Genomic DNA, 20,529 nt, shown 5'->3' with positions numbered 1-20,529 from the left:
AAAAAAAAAAAAAATTGACAGTTGGGAATAATGAAGTCAAGGGAATTACTTGATGAATGAGTTGGCTTACAGTATTCTTAAATTTTGAAATAAATGCAGTAAATCTGTCATTCAGCCCAGATACCTGCCCTTCCAGCCATAGCTCTGAGCTAACTCAACCTTGGCCACACTTGCAGTTGCATGATCTGACAGACTGTCAGTTGACAAACCTGGCCACACTTACAACTTGACACATAGCATAACCACTGAATGCAACTGAAAATGCATGAGAGTGTTTTAAAAGGTATCAAGTTACAATTTTTGTATTTTCCGAAATCTTGCTCGTAATGATATAAAAAGTCATTAGAGATTTTTGTGGGGGGAAGGATATGTGGCTGAAACTTGAGGAAAATGTACTTATGTAAAGAAGAAAAAGACTGAAACTGTACCATTTCAAAAAAAAATCGATAAGGTGTGCTGTGTCTTGAAATGTTTGTCTGCAGTTTATAAACTTTCAAGGTAATATAGGTGGTGATGCAGGTTGTACCATGGAAGAATGCTCTAACATGTAATGCCTGACAAGATTTATTGCCCATCAGCATCAAGTAGGGACAGAAACAAAAGACCATGCTCAACTTTCTCAGCTGGTCTTTAACTAGTTCTTGGTTATGCTAAGGAAGCTACCTGTCACCAAGAGTATTTATCAGAGAGGCTGTTGACACGGCAAGGACACATCGCGGCATGGTGCGGCACACTGTCCCGGGAGCAAGGCCCCGGAGCGCTGCGGTGAGGCCCTGGGGCACGATGCTGAGCGGCCGCTCTGCCCCGCTCCCGGCAGCTCCCACACCTCACCCTGCCGGGGGCTCGGCTCAAACTGCGCGGATCCAGGCCCGTGTTTGGTCCGGCCCCCTCGTACCCCGCTGTCTTGGCCGCGCCCGCCGCTGGCCCGGCCCGGCCCGCGGCCCCGCCTGCCGCCGCCTGCCCCGGGAGCCGGGCGGGGAGCAGCGCCCGAGGGCGGCCCGGCGGCGGAGCGGGGCGGAGACTGCAGGCCCGCTCGGTTCCCCACCCCCGCCCCGCTTCTCGCGAGGCTTCTGCGGCACCGGGGGCTCGGTGCGGCGGGCGCTGGGGCGGAGCGGGGCTATGGCCGCCCTGCGCTCGCTGCTGCGCTGGCGCCGCCGCCTGGGGCCCGCGCCCGGCGCTCCGCCGGCCCGGCGGCTGTGGGGCGGCGGCGGGGCCGGCCCGGCGGGGCCGCGGCGCTGGCGGCGGGAGCTGGGCTGGGCGGCGGCGGGGGCGGCTCTCGCCGGCTTCGCGGGGTACCGGCTGTCCGAGCGGCGGCGAGAGCCCTCCCGGGAGCCGGCAGCCGCCGAGCCGGGCGGGGCGCGGGCGCTGCTCCCCATCCCCGTGGCGGCCGCTGCCAAGGAGCCGGTGACGGTAGGTGTGTGCGCAGGGCTCTCCGGCGGCTCCCCGCGCTGTGGCGCAGAGGTGACCCCGCGTGGGGCAGCCCGGGCCGGGCGGCGGGGCAGGGCCGCGGCGGGAGCTGTCGCCGCCGGGACAGACGGGCTGTCACCGGGACAGACGGGCTGTCACCGCCGGGACAGCCGGGCTGTCACCGCAGCGCGGCCGCGGCCCGGGCGCGCCTTGGCTGCGCCGCGCAGCGCCAGCCCCGCGTTGCGCCTCCGGTGCTGCCCCAGCCGAGTCTTTCCTTAATGGGAAACGCTGGTTTGCAAATGGAACAGCTCCTGGCAGTGCAAACCCTGAGTTTGGTTTGTAGTTAGGACAATTACCTTTCTAATACAAAATTTCCTGTAGAGTAAAAGGTTTACACTAAGTGCCAGCATTGTCACAAATAACGGTTCAGTTGGATTAGCTCAGCAAAAACACCGGTTGGGTAACCATGAGTAACAACAAGCACTTCATGTTAACCTGTGTAACATATGGTAATCATAGGGTTGGGGTCTTTTTCATTTAAAAATGTCAAGAGCTGTGATTAGGCAGTTTGTCAGAGTGGCATCTGCTAAGACTGGAAGTCAGTGGTGCAAATGGCCTGCTTTCTCTATACTGGGTTTATTTATACTGTCTTTGAGAGCAGGATCTACATTTTTGCAGTGGAGGCCTTGTGCCGAAGTATGAATGTTGGTCCCCCTTTTGCTGAAAGGCAGATTCTGTTGGTGGCATCCTAAACAAAGGGAAATTGAATCTGGTATTTTTGATTATTCATGGTCTTGTGTCTGGAGTGTGTTACTGTGGCACAGAGGACAGAAGGCAAACTGTTACAGTTTTTCACAATGTTTTGATTTGTCAGAATTATACATTGTTTAGCTTAGCCAGTCTTAGTGGTCAGTTTTCTTTAAAGGGAAGTATTTCAGCTGTACCTTTGAAAATTCGATGAATTTACTTGGATGTATGATTATGAATTTTCACCCATATCACTATAAAGACATTGAGGTTGAAAATTAAGAACTATGTTTATATTTTACTTAATGTAAAACTAAAAATTCTAAAATGTAATACCTATGTATACTTATTTTTTGAAGACAAACACTGTCTCGAAGCACCTTGTTTCTGTATGGAAGAGGGCTCTAATTAATTTGGTTTTCTGTTTGCCTAGCAGAAAATTTGAAAGATTACCTTGAAATATGTCCACTCAGATTGTGTGGGCTAAATCCAGACTGACATCTGAGAATCCTGCTTTTATGTTGCAGGTTCTTATTTTTGAATGATTGATCTAATTGATTTCCAATTGCATGTTTGTCTGCTTTGGATTCCTGAAAAAATACCCTTTCAATTAAAGTCCCCTAAAAATGAGGATCAAATAGCTGTAGAATTTTTGATCTGAGGTAGTGGGTTCCTGTGTTTTTTTATTATTGACTCTTGTTCCACAGAGTGGCTTGTAGGGAAAGACCATAATTTGAAGGTGAATCTAGACAGTGAACTACCATGAGCTCTATCTCTGATCCATTTATAATTGCCCTCTAGACCTGTGATGAGCACCAGCTCTTTCACTACAGATTTCTAAAACATCTCCAGAGATGGAAAAAGGGATGCAAATATTATGTTCATATTGTGTTGAGTAGTATTCATGCTATTCTGCAATGGTATTGTATTGTAACATCCTTTGTTAGGAGGCTGAATTAGTGTTGCCTGAGTGGCAACTTTTTTAATTCCTGATTTTGAGTGCTGAGCTTTCAACTCTAATGGTGTGTAACAGTTTAAAAAGTCTGATAAGTCTGAAAGTAGAAAATTCTGTCATAAAAATTCATAAAAGTGTCAGTCTTACTAGGATTAAGATTGGAACTCTTGGATCTACTGCAGAGTGTGTTTAGAGTAATCACTGGAGAAGGACAACCTGCAGCTTCTGTATAGATGAGTTTGATGGAACTGTGCGGGATGTTTTGCTAGAATATTTTTACAGTTTTATCAGGTACTGACCAACAAAGAATGATGAGGCTCAGTTATCTTGGAATCCTCTCCAGCTGCTTTTGGTTGTTTCTTTCTTTATTTCTGATGCATAAAGTCTGGCACTGTTTTCTGGAGTTTTCTAGGTTTATCCTTACCCCACTTTCTCATTTCCCTAGTTCCCCATTTCATTTCCAATTTCACACTGCTTTTCATTCCACCAAAGCAAATTATGCTACAGCTTTTCTTTTTCCTGCCTTCATCCAAGCCACACTCTTCTGCTTCATCCTAATATTTTCATTTGCTTGTTTCTTCCTTAATCATTCCTCTAGCAGCATGCTTTTCCCAAATGCTATTTACTTAGATCATTAGAAGCAGGAAGTGCTGTCTCTGCTGTCAGTCTGCAGCAGCTGGTAGAAGCAATTACACGGAATGTTTCTTGCATCACCCCTTGGGGACAGAATAACCACTAAAAAAGACCCTGTGTAGACAGTAAAGGGACTGACCCTTGCAAAATTTGAAATCCTTTCCTTTAAGATGTAGATAGCCCTAATATATGGATTTGTATAAACATAGAGTTCACAGAGAATCTTAACATTTTTGTAAATGTTCTGGGGGGGGTGGAAATCTATCTTCTCCCATTGATTTTGTGTTAAGTTTTTAAAAAAATCCATTCTCAAGTGTTCACTGGCAATGGATGATTTAATTTTTAAAGGTTAATGCATATGAGTTTATAAGTGAAACCAGTATCACAGTGTAAAGTATTCAGGGTAGTTATGGCTGTCTCACCTGTAGCATTGTGGTTAAACTTGGCCAGAAGGCACCACACGATACCACACAGCCACTCCCTCCTTTTCTAGTAATGGGATGGGAAAGAGGCTTGGTAGTGTAAAAGTGAGGAAACTTGTGGGTTGAGATAGAGACAGTTTAATGAGCAGAGTAAAGGTCACACAAGCAAAGGAAAATAGGCCATGCAAATAAAGCAAAACAAATTGATTCGCTTCTTCCAATGGGCAGGCAGGTGTTCAGCCATCCCCAAGCAGACAGGGTTCCATTACATGTAACGGAGACTCGGGAAGACAAATGCACTGAATGTGTGTGTGTCCATTTCCTCTGTCTTTCCCAAAGCTTTTTTTAGCCTGCACAATTATTGTATGGTAGGAATCTCCCTTTGCTAAGTTGGGTCAGCTGTCCCAGCTGTGTCCCCTTCCAGCTTCTTGTGCACCTCCCAACGACTCGGTGGTGGGACAATGTGAGAAGCAGGATGAGCCATGACACTGTGCCAGCACTGCTCAGCAACAGCTGAAACATCTCTCTGTTAGCAACTTCTGGTCACAAATCCAAAATGTAGCACCATACTGACTGCTGTAAAGGAAGTTAACTACCCCAGCCAAAATCAGTATGATACCTGATACTGAACTCCTGTATGTCTTTTTTACTTCTTCGGATGAATTTTTGTAAAAGTGTAAAATAAGTGACCTTCTTGTTTCATCCAGGCAGGTCCAGTGGACAGCAGAATAGTTTTCTGATACCCCCAAACATTAAAAAACAGTTGTTAACCTAGTTTACATTTTGGGTTTTTTTTTCTGGCAGGGCACCTGCTTCCAGATGATGTTCATATGGCCTATGAAAGTATTTTGAGAGTTGTCCTCGTCCCAGTTAGTATTCCTATAACTTACTTTTCTTCAGATTCTGTCACTGAGTTGAGATAATGCTTGGCAGTAGTGACAGAGTATTTAAGTATATAAAGGTATCATGCATATCTTGATAGTTGGTTGCTCTGTCCTACTACTGTCTCCTAGGATTTATGAGCCACGAAATTTTAAAAGGGATTTTAGATTTCAGGTCTAATAATGATGATTACACAGATGTTGATGGGACACCTTGTTAGCCAGTTCAGAGATGAGGCACATGATTTGAGGCTAACTGGAGAAAAAAATGTATTGGAGACTTGTAAAGAAGTAATATGTCAAAATGGTCTGCATATCTGTCTCCGCATGCTATGAAATTATTACAGGATGAAACCTGATGAGCAACAGATTTTTGAGTTTATGTACAGATGAGTAAGAAAATCCTGTTTGCCAAAAGTCAAGCTCTGAAATGTATCACCAGCAAAGCGTCTGTGGTGTGGCAGGCTATTTGATCAAAGATCATGGGATCAGTGCAAAAGAGGTGTTGCAGAAGCAGAGTGAAGCTAAGCTCCCTACCAGGATTACCTTTTTCCAGATACTTTTCTGGGAATAACTCTGGACCTAAGGGCTTTTTATATGATTACTTGGAGTGAGATCTTGGACATTATAATAAACTGTCATTTTTTAATTCCAGGAGTGCTGCCACAGAACATATCAGAACCAAAGTAAAATTCTGCGCTCAGAGCTGCTAGTTTTGTGTCTGAAGGTTTTGGTGAAGGCTGGGAGGGCTCTGTTAGCAGATAGCTCCTTTAAAGTATAGGAGATGGTTATGCAGAGCAAGAATCTATTTGAAAGAACTGTTATTTTGACAGTGACAGAGTTCCTCAGAGGAGTTAATATTTGTCTTCTAGTTCCTTACTTCCAGAAGTTCAGTGTCATCAGTAAAACTTATTAAAATGGTGAATTATATGAATATGTGGAGCTGGATATACTGGCTAAGGGTTCTTGAAGAACTCCTGAAGATGAAGTTGGTCCCCTGTGACACTAATGCAAGAAGGACTGATATATTAGTTACATTGTTACCCAGAGTATTTCCTGTAACAGAGTTATATCTGAATTTGGCCCTTTTTACAAAATTTTAGACACATTCCAGCTTCCTATGCTTGTAAATACTTTTAATATAATAATGTCCTTATCTCAGTGAAGCGGGATCAGCTAACAGAATTGTTGGCTGTACTATGTCTTAGTAGTCTGCTAGAAATAAAACTTCAGTAAGCATCAAAACAATTTTGTCTACTTTGGGATTTTCCCACACTGGGAACCTGACGGTTAACCTTTTGGCCACCCAGCATGAAAACAGAATTGTGCTACTTTTATCTACATGGGAGCATATTAAATAAGCCTGAAGTCAAATATAAACGAAGGAAGTTAGGAACAGGGTTGCTTTGAAAACCTTTGTATTTTAATAATTTGCACAGATTCTCATCGATGGAAGACAGATTACTTTGCAAACAAAAATTCAAAGAAAGGTACTCACTTGAAATAAATTAAAGATTAAACTACTGTAGCAAACATATTTTTGACTGCAAGCAAAATGTATCTTTAGTAGTAAATGTTGGCTTCTGTAGCTAAAATAGACTCGCCTTTATCTCAGTTGGAAAAAGCAAGAGAACACTGATTTGACTTGGAATAAAGTTGTGAGATTTTATGTGATACTGCTGGAGCTTTTTGCCTCTCATGCACACACAGAATGTATATTTTTAATTATCTGTTCTGTAAAACATTTTGCATTTTTTGTGGATATTCTCAGAATCCGGGAATTGGAGTATTATTCTGGGTTTCAACAGTGGATTCTCGTAGATTACTTCTGTGGAGCTTGTAGGCATCAAATTTTAAATTTCCAAAAATCCTATATCTAGTATTTAAGCTTATCTTTATGAGAAAAATAGATATTTTGTCACAGAATAAAACTGAATTATTACTAATGTTACACAAGATTCATACTTGACAACATTCCTTTTGTGTTTTTTTAATAAAAAGAGTAATGAGGTACTGCTTTATCTTGTGCACTTTACTCCCAGTGAATTTGGGCCATATCATTGCCATTTTTTAATATTTTCATGTAGTTTCATTTCATAACTACTGCAAAATTTTAGCTATTTCATTGTCACTGTGGGCTTGTGCCCTGTATTGGGCCTTGCATTGTGTTGTGACAATGTAAAGTTATTGCAGGGATTTCACTGAAAGGCCATACAAGTCAATTCATGTTTATGCCAGATTCTGAAAGAATAAGTTTCTGAGGTAGGACAGCCAGGAAAATGAACATGGGACATGGGACCAGAAATAGACATTAGCCCGTGCTTCAAGGAACTTCAAGGAGTATATGGAGACCTTTGGTGAGAACACCAGATTTTCAGGGCATTTTGACTTGTCTCCGTTGATAGACACAGTACATGGAAGATGAACCCAAAATGGGAATGGGTTTTGAATGCTGAATTTGCTTGATAAAAAGTCTGTATTTTCTTCACTCACGGTTTTGCTGTGAATAGAGGGAGAAAATACTGAGGAATGTCACTCTGAAGAGGTTCTGTAAGGAAAGCTTTCAAAGTCGATTGGCTTAAAAATGTCAATTGTCCATAACAAATACCCTCATCTAAAGGACAACTGCTTTCTTACATGTGGTGGTATTATTACAATAAGTAGGGCTTCAGGTGGCCCTCTTTAAATACAATACTTGCAGAAAAGAGTTTTTAGTAATTATATAAAATCATTGAAACATGTTAATGAGAAAGCATTATCATCATATTTTCATTTGTATAATAAATTCTAAACTCTTGAGGCCTTTCCCAGATATTTTAGGTTATTTGTAAATATATTTGTGGCCTAGACTGATGGCAGCACACCCAATCAAAGAACAATAACTCTCCCTTCAGAAAGTTCCATGCAAAACTACACTTTGGTCTTCATTTTAATTTTTACTTAACTTGTTTCAATAAAATTTTTTTCCCTCTGTTTCCTTTGCCTGAGTGTGGTTTGTATATAAGTGTTGCATCTATTTAATCTATTTTTAACAGGGCTTTGAAATACCCTCCATGGGGGAATTGGGTATGTGTAAACACAGTTCTGTGTTAGAGAACAGCAGGAAAATAGGCCAAGATAATTTTTTTCTCTTCAGCTAATATAAACACCCAAAAGAGGTGCTGTGTTCTCTCTGCAGTCCTTCTGCACAGGAGGATGGGGTGAAATGTGGAACAACAAGGTGCCAGAGTTTGAGGAAGGAAGGGCAGAAGGATGATAACCATAAGTTGTTGGATTACAACTGTTTGATAACAACTTAAAATTTTTCGAGAATAAGGAAAAGAGAATATACTGTTATGAGTTCTTATGAGCTTCAAACTTGCCTCTTTTTGTTTTCTTCTTGAGTTGTGAAGTTGAAAGGATGGAGAGTTTGTCTACCAGCTAGATTCTTGGTTTCAGCTGTGGACTTTTTCCCCTTATATTTCTAATAGCAAAGCAGGTCAGTGTACATGTGCAGGTAAACCAGAGATAATTAGCTATACCTAAAATTTAGGTAAAACTGCTATTAGGAGATTTGTGAGTCTGTGTGATGGAAATGGGTGTGTCTGTTTTTTAAAAGAGAACTGTAACATGATGCAAGATCATAGTAATTAGTAAGCATGATCACCAAGAGGATTGGTAAATGTGTAGCATAAAAAAATCTACCTCCATTTGTTTGTCAGAAAAATGTGCTTTCATGAAAGTTTTTGAAAATATTTGCTAATCACAGAGATTTAGTCTGGATAAGCTCTTGAAACTTCAAATAGAAATTGGAAACCTAGTGAATCCTGTTCACTCCTTCACCAGCTGTACCTTCCCTGAGGTATTCAACATCTACTTTCTGTGTCTTGTTCGCAGAGTCATAGAATGGTTTGGAAGGGACTTTAAAGATCATCTAGTTCCCAATACCCCGGCCATGGACAGGGACACTTTTCACTAGACCAGATTTCTCAGAGCCCCATCCAACCTGGCCTGGAACACTTGAGGGCATCCACAACTCCTCTGGGCAACCTGTGCCAGAGTCTGACCACCATTCTTTTCTTCACAGTAAAGAATTTCTTCCTAGTATCTAATCTTATTCTACCCTCTTTCAGTATAAAGCCATTCCCCCTTGTCCCATCTCTACGTGCCCATGTAAGAAGTCCCTCTCCAGCTCTCTTCCAGACCCCCTGTAGATCCTGGTAGGATGCTCTTAAGGTCTCCCTGGAATCCTTCTAGCTGAACAATTCTAACTCTCTCAGCCTTTCCTCACTGGAGATGTGCCTGTTGTGTCTGTTACTACAGTAGGATTGCCCAAGATGGGCATAAATATGAAACAAATCAATGAAGAGCAATTGACATCACTAAGATTTTCACACTTGCCTCACTGCATTATCATTTGCAGATGTTGAGGAAAACAGATGATGTTTCATTGTTATGTGTTGAGATGAATTTCTTAAATGAATGCTCGAAGAAGTGCAAATTCTAAAATACTTTAGAATGTCCTGGTTTTTAATTAGAATATTTGTTACTTCCCAGTAATTATGGCTTTTACAAGAGAAAATGTTCTGTATGATACATTAATTATTAACAGAATAATGGAAGCAGTAATAGAAGTAATAGAAGCAGTAAAGCTCTGAGAAGAAATTTGGATAAAAAATAATACTATTTCTAAAGAAAGTTTTATTTGTCAGTTTGCTAATTGTGTGCCTGGAGTCTCTTGCAGCCAAACTTTGCTTTTATTTGGACATTTAGTGAATGGATCCAGTGATGCAATACGTCTTAAGCCTTGGTTACATTTATTTAAATTCGTGTTGGATCAATAGCAGAAATAAGTTGTTCTGATTCTTTCAGATAAAACCACCAAGTTCAAAATAAAGTGGTGTCTTCACTCCTTGGAATAAAATAATGCTTAAGCTCACAGTTTTCCTTTACTTGAAGTAGGTGGAGCTTGTTGCTGGAACAGGTGGTATTACTTTTTTTTCATAATCTGTAAGCTCCTATGACCTAGGTTTTGAAACAAATAACTCTTTTCATGGGGTAGATCCAGGCATCTATCTGGTATTAAAAATAACAGCACAAAAGAAAAGTTCTCAGTCAGACCAGTTCCCTTATGCAATTTGACACTTGGAAAAATGAACATAAAGCACCAGAGCAAGGTCATGCAGATATTGGGCCTTTGGGGAGGTACTCCTCTTTACGGGGGCAGGCTGTATTCATATCAGGTTACAATGACTGAGCCAGAGCATGAAATATTGGGATTGCTACATAGTCAGAGGGAAACGAGATTGAAAAATGAATCAGAAATTTAGGCTTTGCAGACCTAAGTACTGGCATGTACATTTTAAATGTGTCTTTAAAATTCCATGTTTCAGCATGTTATTTTATACTTGTATTAGCATAGAGTCCTTAAGATAATGTTGAAATATGTGTCTGAGAATTTAGCAAACATTTTTCTGAGCATCTCAAGCAAAATACTAAGCAGTGGTACCTGAGACAGTGAGAATTTCTTGAGACCAAAGAATCTCAACATGTTCTATTAATACTGACAGTGATCAAAACTAAAATGAGATTTGAGAGATACATTATCTACAGATTTCTGTGACTGTGTATGATTGATTATGACTGATAACAATTTATTATACATAGTGTGTGTAATATGGCCTTGAAGCTGTTTCTTTTCTGAAGACTGACTTTGCAGAAATACTGTTTTATTACATGTGTTTACAACCTGACTGTATTCACGAGCATGTTTGTAATAGTGATAACACACATATCAAAAAAAGAGATAGATGACTAAACTTCAAATACAGGAATTATCAATTGTGTCACTACAAGTTCTATCAAAACAACTGAGTTGTGTACTTCCCATGTGAAGGCATAGCTTGAATGCCATTGGATAACTGAAGGATCAGTAAGACCAAAATACTCAAACAGTGAGATGGGACAGAAATATTTTGTATTGCATGTGAGTATGTTAGAAAAGAATTCAGCTTCTTTCTGTCATTTTAAGATGACTTGTAGGTCTGGCTGTTAGGCTGGCTTTTTTTCTCCCCACATTTAATTTGGTAATCATTTGAAAATAAAAAACACTAAGGCCTGGTTTAGAGCTGCTTCTCAAGCAGAAGTGCAGAATATTTGTAGAGCAGTCTACTGAAAATTAAATTATTGTATCAACATTTCTCTTAATCTTACTTTCTATGACAGGTTCGTCTGTTGAAACAGAACGTTTTCACACATGGAACAATGATTTTGAAAGTACTAGAGACAGTCCAGAAAGAGAAATACACAGTCAATAGTCTTTTGTCCTTATTGAAGGCTGGCTAAAATGTCTTAGATAAGGTATTAAGTAGTAAGACTCCCCTATAAAATGCCTTCTTTTTTTTTTTTTTTCTAAATAGAAAGTATTTGACCACTTCTTGACACATTCATCTTTGCTGTTTCTTTTCTACAAATCTCCTAGTTTTCAGATATAATAGAGTTTTCAGATAGTAGTAGCATATTTTCTATTAAAGATTTAGCAGTGCATCAGAAAGATGTGAGAATTTAGAACATTTACAGTTTTGTGCTGTCGAGTTTACACTTAAATCAGCTGGATGGGAAATGTACCAGAAACTCCTGACATAGACTCTTGTGATACGTGAACTTAATGCTATATTATACTTTGTAACTCTGGAATTATAATTATTCTCTTCTCTTCAGTTTCCCCAGATATGGTAGCTTTACACTGCAGTATATTATGGAGACCTATTATTGTCAACAGCTGCACTCTATATTAAGAAGCAATATAGAAAAAGTATTACTCTGTTCTCTTCTGAAAACTGAAATACTTTTTGTAGAGTTGTTCAAAGTCTGCCTGCTGAAGTTGTAATGAATTCCTTGAGTTAAAGCTGCCTTTTCTTCTATGATTCAGGAGCTGGAATTCTCTTTTTTTGAATTTTTTCTTCTGAGGTTGGGTAGTACCACCAATTTCAGTACACAAAGGTTGTTGCTGAAGTTGTAGAAGATTGAAAATTATAGCAGTGGAAATCCCAATTGTAGTTTCTGCTCTTACCATAGAAAAATACTTGGATGTGTTTGACTTTATGAATTATCACTTTCATAGATACATTTCCTTTATGGTGAATGTGGGAATTGTAAATCAGAACCTTTTTCATAGACTAAAACTGCGTCCTTCTGTCTTTAAAGGTTGCAGAGCACAGATCAGACCTTGAAGATTTACACCTTTATGCAACTCCGCGGGAGCAACGGTTTCGTAGGTTTGCCAGTCTGGAATTTGAAGGACAGCTGTACATGACTCCATATGACTTCATCCAGGCTGTTACAAGTGATGAACCCAAACGTAAGCAGGAGTTTTGTAATGCTAAAACTGCTAGGGAAAATACCCGTGGTGCATGTTATTTTCCCATTTGCTTTTGATTCCTACTTCTGGTTCTCATTGTAGTCAAAAGGTACTGCATCTGCATTTTGTGTCCAAATTCATAAAAACCTGATAGTTACTGGATTGTAAACATCTGTATGATAGTTAAACATTTTTGTCTTAAGGTTGCAAACAGCTCAACAGTCAAGAAAGATGGCAAGTTATTTTGTGCCATTTGCATTGACACAGTTTCTTTCTGAACAGGCCTGTATTGCTGTTAAACTGTTGCTTCCTCTTCTCTATAGTTTCTCTGTAAGCAGGCAACATACGTGTTGTCTGAAAGACTTAAGGTAGAACATATAACTAAATCATGGCTTTCTAAGCATGCTTTGAGTGAGAGTTTAGTCCTCCAGGGGATCAACTTTCTACACTTAAACATTGCCAGTGTTAGTGTTACTATGCGTTAATTAATGAAAAATTAACTATCAACTTTAGGTCATTTATTGTAAAATCTTTGCTTTAAGTATCAAAGAGTGACTGAATCGTAAGGTGATCCCTTTCTGCTCTAGTTTGATTTCCTGGCCCTCAGGCTTGCAGTGCATTGGTAGCAGCAAACAGGTTCTGGGGAATGGGAGTATCTTCTTTGCTCAGGTGTGACATGTATAATCACTCACCTTAGGTTTTCTTTTATTCATTCTACACCAAAAAGCTAGTATAGAGAACATTCAAAAGCAGTGTTAAAGCAGTCAGAGGAAGCTTAAAATTCCATGGAGATGTTGGTTTTTTCCCCTTTGTTCTCTTAGCAGTAATGAAACGAGGAAGGAATTCAGTCATGGCACATCAGTGATCAAAACTTCTGTAACTTCTGAATAAAGATATAATCTCATTGTAAAAGTGAAGACAGAAGATAGAGCTTAGATGGTAAAAACCTGTAGAACTTTGAAACTCTTACCAGAAAGCAAATCTTTTTTTTTTTTTTTTTAAAGTTAAAAGAGAGGAAGCAGATTGCTTATCACACAAGTTAATACAAATACACATCAGCACTTTTGATCTATTTCCTCTTCTCAGGCCTTCAATTCTTCCCTTTTTTATTAGTGTGGAGTTGGAGTTCACTGTGTATGGTCATGAAACATTTATTCTTTATATACTGGACATCATTAAAACATTTTGGTTTAACTCTGTTTTATGACAGTTTGGCTAGACCACACTATATATATGGTTTGCTATCAAAATTTTTCCATGCTTATGAAGTTTCTGCTTCTTCCTCTCACAAAGCAAGTATGCAGATTTTAAAAACAAAGCCGAACCAAAAATCATGAAGCTCATAAGGACATTCTCATGGAATAGGAGAAGAGATCTGGACTTGAACAGTCAGGTATCCTTCTGAATTCAGTGTAGCAAACCTTGTTTCTGTTAAAATCCTTTCTGTTCATCCCGTTCACCTCTGAGACCAAAAGCAAAACTAACCTGGGTGTCTTTTAGGTTTCGTGGTATCAGAGATTGCATTACTGACATAACTTTAAAGGATTTTAACTAAGCAGAAGTGGATCACTTTGTTCTGTGCAGGTCATATTTTCTGGGACATGGGGACAGAAGGCTGATAAATAGGAAGTAATAGCTGAAAGAGATGACCCACAGATTACTACATCCAGGTTCTCATCTCTGACTATGGTAATTTTAACCTCTGAACTGCAGCATTCTCAAAGTACCATTTGGTCTTCTTGAGCAAGTAAATTTTCTTGCTCTGTTGAATGAAAGTAGCACATTTAAGGAAGGAAATTTTCTAATAATACATTCTAAACATTTTTTTTTTTTTTTTTGGAGTAATTTTATGAATAACTTCCCAGTTGAATATAATTGGGTCCATTCAGGCTGACCTACTAGACCATCTGTTTTGCATAATAAAAAAAGAATTTATATCTGGGGTTTTTATGAATGAAGACTAGAAAGGTCTTCAGCTTTGTCAAAAAGCAAAAATGCCTTTTGAAGTATAATTTTGCTCTATAAAAAGAAGCCTTTACCCACCAAAAAGTTATGGGTTTGACTACATTAAATACTACTTTCAGGACCTTTGTGAATTCTGATATTCACAATGCTGTATCACAATATTGAATCTGTATAAATATTTGTCTTGAGAAATGGTGATGAACCTGAAGTTTTGAATTCTTGAGTCATTATGGACAGCTCCTGTTCAATTATAACTACCAAATAATTGAACCTGACAGAGGCTGGAAAAGGAATCTGAGTTGGTAGGAAGGGATGAAGGGTGTCTAAGCACTCAGTGTAGTTTCAAGGGCTTTTTTTGTGTATTTGCTTAAAAAAATATGAGTAGTCCATGAAGGAAGGGTAATAATCCAGATCCCCTTACAATTTGCATTTTAATACTACTGCTACTAAATAATCATCTCAGAATATTGATACCAGGGGTTAGTATGAATGTCCACTATTTCCTGTTAAATGTTTTAAGGATGTGTTTTGGAGGTTGAAAGTCTTTTCCCTCATTGAAGCAGAGCGGGATTTTAAACTACATCTGAATTGGTTCTTTAAAGTTAGGACTTCAGGTATGTATTAAGTTAAAGGGTTTCGTAATAACATAAAGACTTTACTCATAAAGTAACGCAAATAATTCTTTGTCTAGAAAACACAGTATAGATGCAGTCCAATTTTCATTACTCCACATGGGCATAACTAAATTCTGTGCATTCATAACTTCTCCTTTTGTTGCAGATGCTAAAAAATGGCGATCCCTTTCAAAGCAGGTGAGCAATAATTCCTGGGTGGTCTCGTAACAAAACATTTTGGTAGTTGATTTCATTCTTGATGTAAATGTAGAGGCAGAGGAGAGTTTAATTTCTTCATTTTTGTCACTTCAGACTCAGCTGAATCCAGAATCTTAGATAATTTAGCTGCTGTGCCTGTTTTGTTGGATTTACTGACTTTCTCAAACATCTCTCAGTTTCTCCCTCAGTCTATATCTGACTGCATTTCTTAGTGTCTAGGTGAAATAGGTGTATCCAAAACTGCCTGAAATATTTATGCCACTCCCACCCTTTTGTGGTATTTAAGTACCTCTTTTTTCTTTTTTTTTTAATTTGTATAACTGCAAAAGGACTCTGTTTCCCTGTGTTTTAAGAAAAGTACATTCATATTCATGGGTGAAGTTTGCTTTAGTTCAGGTCAAGTGTTTTAAAAGAACTTTTGCTCGGATTTTGTATGAAAACCTTACTGAAATCCGGGGGGACTTATCCTTGGCTTCAGTCAGTATGAGCAGTGATGAGTTATTTCAGCCAAAAATACATTGCATGTCTCTCTCCAGCTCAGCAATAGTTAGTATTCATGCAGATGAGTAATTCTTGCAGTAATCGTGTGTGCAAAAATTTACGGAGTGCTTGAGTCCTTCCAAAATCATTGTGGTAACTGAAGTTCAGTTAACTGGTAGATTTGCATGCAGGTCCTTGTCTTTTGTTTACTTCATTAAATACTGAAATGTATGCGTTAAAATTTTTCAAACCTTATTTTTTTAGGAACTGAATCAGATCCTTATGGAGACACCACCGGTTTGGAAAGGATCATCCAAACTTTTCCGTAACCTTAATGAGAAAGGTGATTGAGGAGAATTAATTTTCCTGAACCAAATTATCATTCTATTAACTTTTTTGTGACTATGTACTTTAATCTGAGTCACATTTTCAGAAATAAAAGAGTGCTTGCTGTTGCTTTCTACATTTTTCACCACAGAAAAGTTTCATGAAATCTCTACAGTGTTTTAATGATGCCACCTTCCAACTACCCTCTTTAAGTGATTGTGGAATCAGAGTTTGTTAAGTTGATGTTTGAATATTTCAGGTTCAGTTTGTTGCCATGAATGACCTCTGGACTATAGATAGAATATTCCAGTAAAGAAACAATATCTCTTTGCTTCTTTTCAATGGGTTCAATAATGTGATTATTTCTAAAGACAGTAGTGATATCTTACATCACTGAATAAGCATTTTGTACACAACACAATGAGACAGTTTCAGAAATGTTATATATTCTTTAAATTCCTTAGATAAGGGTTTTGATAGCTTTTAAAACTCATACTATTGGTAAGCAAAGAGCCAAGAGTCATTCCTGATCTCCTCTGTTGTATTTTTTTCTTTCCTTATAAACTCTATCACTTCACAGCAAAAAAACAGAGGGAATTAAACAATGATGGGTTTACAGACATTTAAAATCTACTTATGATAAATAATCCACATAATTCTTTGAGTATATTCAGAGTGGCAAAGGTGTGGTGGCACATCTGAAATACTTTCAAAAGCAGACACAAGTACTTGTTATAAAAGAATGACACTTTATGGCTGTTTAAAATAAGCACACCAGCAACAGAATCCAAATCAAACATATGTATGTAATTGATTAATATAACTCAAATGAAGATCAGATTTATTCAAGGAGAAAGTAGTATGGACATACTCTCAAAGGAGGCTCTCTAGTGCATGGAGGCACTCACATTTTTTTTCCCTGAGTCTTTAGCCAGCACTCCAGAGATGCAGGAATTGGCACATCTTTGCATTGTATTTCAGTGTACATCTTTGCTCTAGGCTGTCTATATAGTCAGAACAGCTGACTTTTGAAATATTATTTGCATAAAAATTCAGCCTCATAATCTGTTAAATCAATACATTATCAGTTAAAAAGGCATCTAATGTTGCTTATTAGGTCTGTCATAAAATGTCTACAACGTGCACAGTCTTGATTCAACAATATATTACTCCAGTTTTCTGCAGAAGTTGATGGAATTGGTAGGACTCAAACTGTCAAAGTAAGATGGTAAAATTAGTATTAGACTTTAGTTGTTGGATATCTTTTCAGCATGTCTTATGAAAAAGTGAGTTCTATTGCCCGGTTTTGCAGAAAATACAAGAAAATGTGATGGGTCCTATGGCTGATAGTGTAAATTGGTGAAAGAAATGGAAATAGAATTCAGGTCTCCTTAGTTATAATTTAGTCTTTATTTTTTTGGTTTTACTTTTTTTTTTTTTTTTTTTAGCATGCACATATAAAGCAATTAGGAAAAGCCTGTGTCCATTTATTTTGCCATGGATTTATGTAATTCAGCAGAGGCACACAGATTTATGCCCATTGACCTTAAGTTTTTATTATGTTTTACCCTTGAGTGCCCTCCTCTCCTTTCTGATCTTAGTGTAAGTTTTTCTTTCCCTTCAATCATCATTTCAGAGCCTCTCTCCCATAACACTCAGAGCAATCAACCAGAACTATCTGTTTGCAACTACAATATGCCAGTACAAACAAAAGGAGAGAAGGCTTTCAACTCCATTTATTATGCTTTCTATGTACCTGTGATGGACTACTTGACAATTGCAGAATCACAAAATTAACTAGGTTGGAAAAGACCTTTAAAATCATAACTTTCTTCCTTTTTTACAACAAAGAATGTGCCATCACAAAAACAAAAAAATACATATTTACATTTATTGACTAGCTATTAAAGAATGTTTTCCATCACTGAATGAGAACCTTTGAGGTATCTGATTTCTTGATAGGTGCTTGTCCAAACAGATTCAAGCAGGCCTTTGAAAACTTAATTTCTGCAAGCTGCTGTATAAAGTCAAAAAGATAAAGCATATAGCATATATTGCTTAAATGCCTGTATTTAATAATTTCTAATCTTCAATAATGTGTAAATTGAGAAAAAGAGTAGGTGGTATTAAAAAACCATAGTAACTTTTCTAACTATATCTGCTAGCAGTAATAAAATTCTGGTTCTGAAGACCTAAATTTGCTCTTGGATCAGAAGATGGGATATGAAGTATAATGGAAATAAAATCCACATGAATGATACAGTGTTTTTAGTTTTAATTGTCCAGGTTTTTCAGTGCAAAAAAAATCAGATGATTGCTTTTTTTTTTGTTTGTTTGTCATATATTCAGTTAAGTCAGATTTTAAAAGATATTTAAACATCCAAAGATGTGGCTGTTTTTGGAAAAACTTTTGCACCTGACTTGGACTGAAATCAAGGAGACAGCTAGCAACTTTTGAAAATCGTAGCTGATAGACATCTTTACTCTCAGGCATCTAAATGCTTTTTTTTTTCACTCTTTTGAAATAATCTAATATTGTGGACTGACTTAACAATTCTGGTTTTGGAGGACAGACAAAACCAATTTGTGAGAAATTAGGAACAAGTTTTCCTAGTTCATCCTCAAAGATCATTGGAGCTAAAGGCTTTTGGGAGAGCTGCAAGCTGTTTTCCATTCTTTCTGAACTACGAGATGCTTCTCTTCATTGCAGCTCTGGACATTCTGCAAGGTTGTCTCTCTACCCCATACTCCACAGCTAGAAAAGCACAAGTACAGTGTGTGGTAACAGACATACTATTTGGGTATTGACTTCAGCTCTAATTTAAATTTTGCCTTAATCACTTCTGAAGAGAATAGGAATGCCATTCCACAGTGTGGTTCCCTTTTGTAATCTTGCAAAAAAGAGAGATTAAGTTTTCAGTTAATACAGCACATGTGCTTACAAAGCACTTAATAAAGTCAAGAACTGTATTCAAGTGGTGTGTATCAGGAGGAAGCACTATTAATGTTCTCAAAGTAAATGTTTTCATACTGTTAAAGAGTATTATCATGAATTACTGGTGGGTTTTTTGCAAAGAAAATGGAATAAATCATTTATATTAGCTTTTAAGAGTATCCAGATTCTGTTTAATGATCTGTGTTCCACTGACTGTTAATTTACTCGCCATGTTTAATGTACTCTTCCCCTAAAATACAAACCCAAACAAAAAGCCCCAGGTCATAAGTGAATATTGTAGACAAATAACTTACTGACTAGGTTAAATAGTTACATGCATACAAGTATGAATATGCATATGCACATGTGCAAAAATTCTTCTTATATATAGATTTAGTGTTTTCAAGTTTAGAGTGTGAAGGCAAGGTGAAACTAACATGGCATCTTTTTTTTTTCTTTTGTCTTCAGGTGTGATATCTTACACAGAATATTTATTCCTCTTATGTATTTTAACAAGTAAGTATTTTAGAGAAGAAGTCTAAAAGATTCCTTACAATTTCAAAGCTCTGAATATGTTGTTGTGTGTTAAATTACACTTCCCATCCCACCATACATCTCTGTGTCCCTCTGAACCTCTTTTGCCTTTGTGAACTCTTGTGTTATGCATTATTTAAATGCATTATTATCTAGAATACCTTTTAGTGGCTTTTGAGAAAGCTGTCTATACACTCCAGTTAAATTCGGTTAAGAGCTTAAATTTATTTTCTTGTTTGAAATTCTTACAGAATTTGTAGCTAAATTTGCTGAAGTTCATAAGGGATACTTAATATAGGGAGAACAGAAAGATACACATTATTGCTGATTTGTTTCACCAGTTAGTGCATAATGGGTAAAATCAAAGAGTCAGTGGTAAAATATAAAGTGTTTATATCAGAAACACTAAAAAATTTGAAAAATAATTATTCTATCTCCATAAAATTGAAGTAAAATAACTTAGAGTAAACTAAGCCTGATACAGACTATTTTATATTTTAAGAGGTGTTTCTGGGAAGAAGAAAAGAATTTTACTTGTCTTTTACTTACATGTAATTAAATAATTTCTATTGGATTCTTTAGTGGGGTTTCTTTGGACATGAACTGGATTCCTGTTATGGATCAGAGCTGGAACTTGACCCTGAACCCTTATTATCATCCACTATGGGATCAATGATTCTTCCATCATTTCTTTGTTGTCTGAATTAACTTTTGGCCATAATTCATTCATGATTGCAAATCAGTGGGTATCCCCAAAATGTTGCATAAAGGCTTTACTTAAAATTACCTTCAAAGTTGCCATGTTTCAGAAATAATTTAAAGTTCTAACCTGATCTCAAATTTTAATGACTCTAAACATGTAAACAAAAAAATGTTGAGTGTCTTTCAGCATAACATTTACTTTGACCAGGAGTTGCATCCTGTACCTTTTTTTTTCAAAATCTTTTAGTGTCCTTTAGAACACTGTTTTCATAGAAAATTTATTTTCTACATATCTGTGTTTGTAATATAAAATTTTCTCTACCCCTGAACTAACACTCTTTTATGAGATATAATTCTTGAGTGTTTCAT

At 37.9% G+C, this 20,529-nt stretch overlaps 1 protein-coding gene across 5 annotated transcripts in view; it reads left to right on the top strand.

The window, feature by feature from the left end:
* Positions 1–1,095: 1,095 nt before the first annotated feature.
* Positions 1,096–20,529, top strand: part of MICU3 (mitochondrial calcium uptake family member 3) — a 50,570-nt gene continuing 31,136 nt past the window's right edge. For 3 of the 5 annotated variants that reach the window (XM_056490072.1, XM_056490070.1, XM_056490069.1), the window contains exons 1-5: positions 1,097–1,410; positions 12,231–12,384; positions 15,130–15,161; positions 15,927–16,005; positions 19,393–19,440. In XM_056490072.1, the coding sequence (XP_056346047.1) occupies positions 1,120–1,410; positions 12,231–12,384; positions 15,130–15,161; positions 15,927–16,005; positions 19,393–19,440 (604 nt within the window). In that variant the 5' untranslated portion in view covers positions 1,097–1,119. Of the gene's footprint in view, positions 1,411–11,155; positions 11,385–12,230; positions 12,385–15,129; positions 15,162–15,926; positions 16,006–19,392; positions 19,441–20,529 lie in introns of those variants that run through there. The other 2 variants (XM_056490071.1, XM_056490073.1) reach the window with 2 other exon arrangements.

The sequence above is a fragment of the Oenanthe melanoleuca genome, chromosome 4 (assembly GCF_029582105.1).
Source record: "Oenanthe melanoleuca isolate GR-GAL-2019-014 chromosome 4, OMel1.0, whole genome shotgun sequence".
Classification (NCBI taxonomy): Eukaryota; Metazoa; Chordata; class Aves; order Passeriformes; family Muscicapidae; genus Oenanthe; species Oenanthe melanoleuca.
This window is presented reverse-complemented; position numbering and strand designations above follow the sequence as displayed.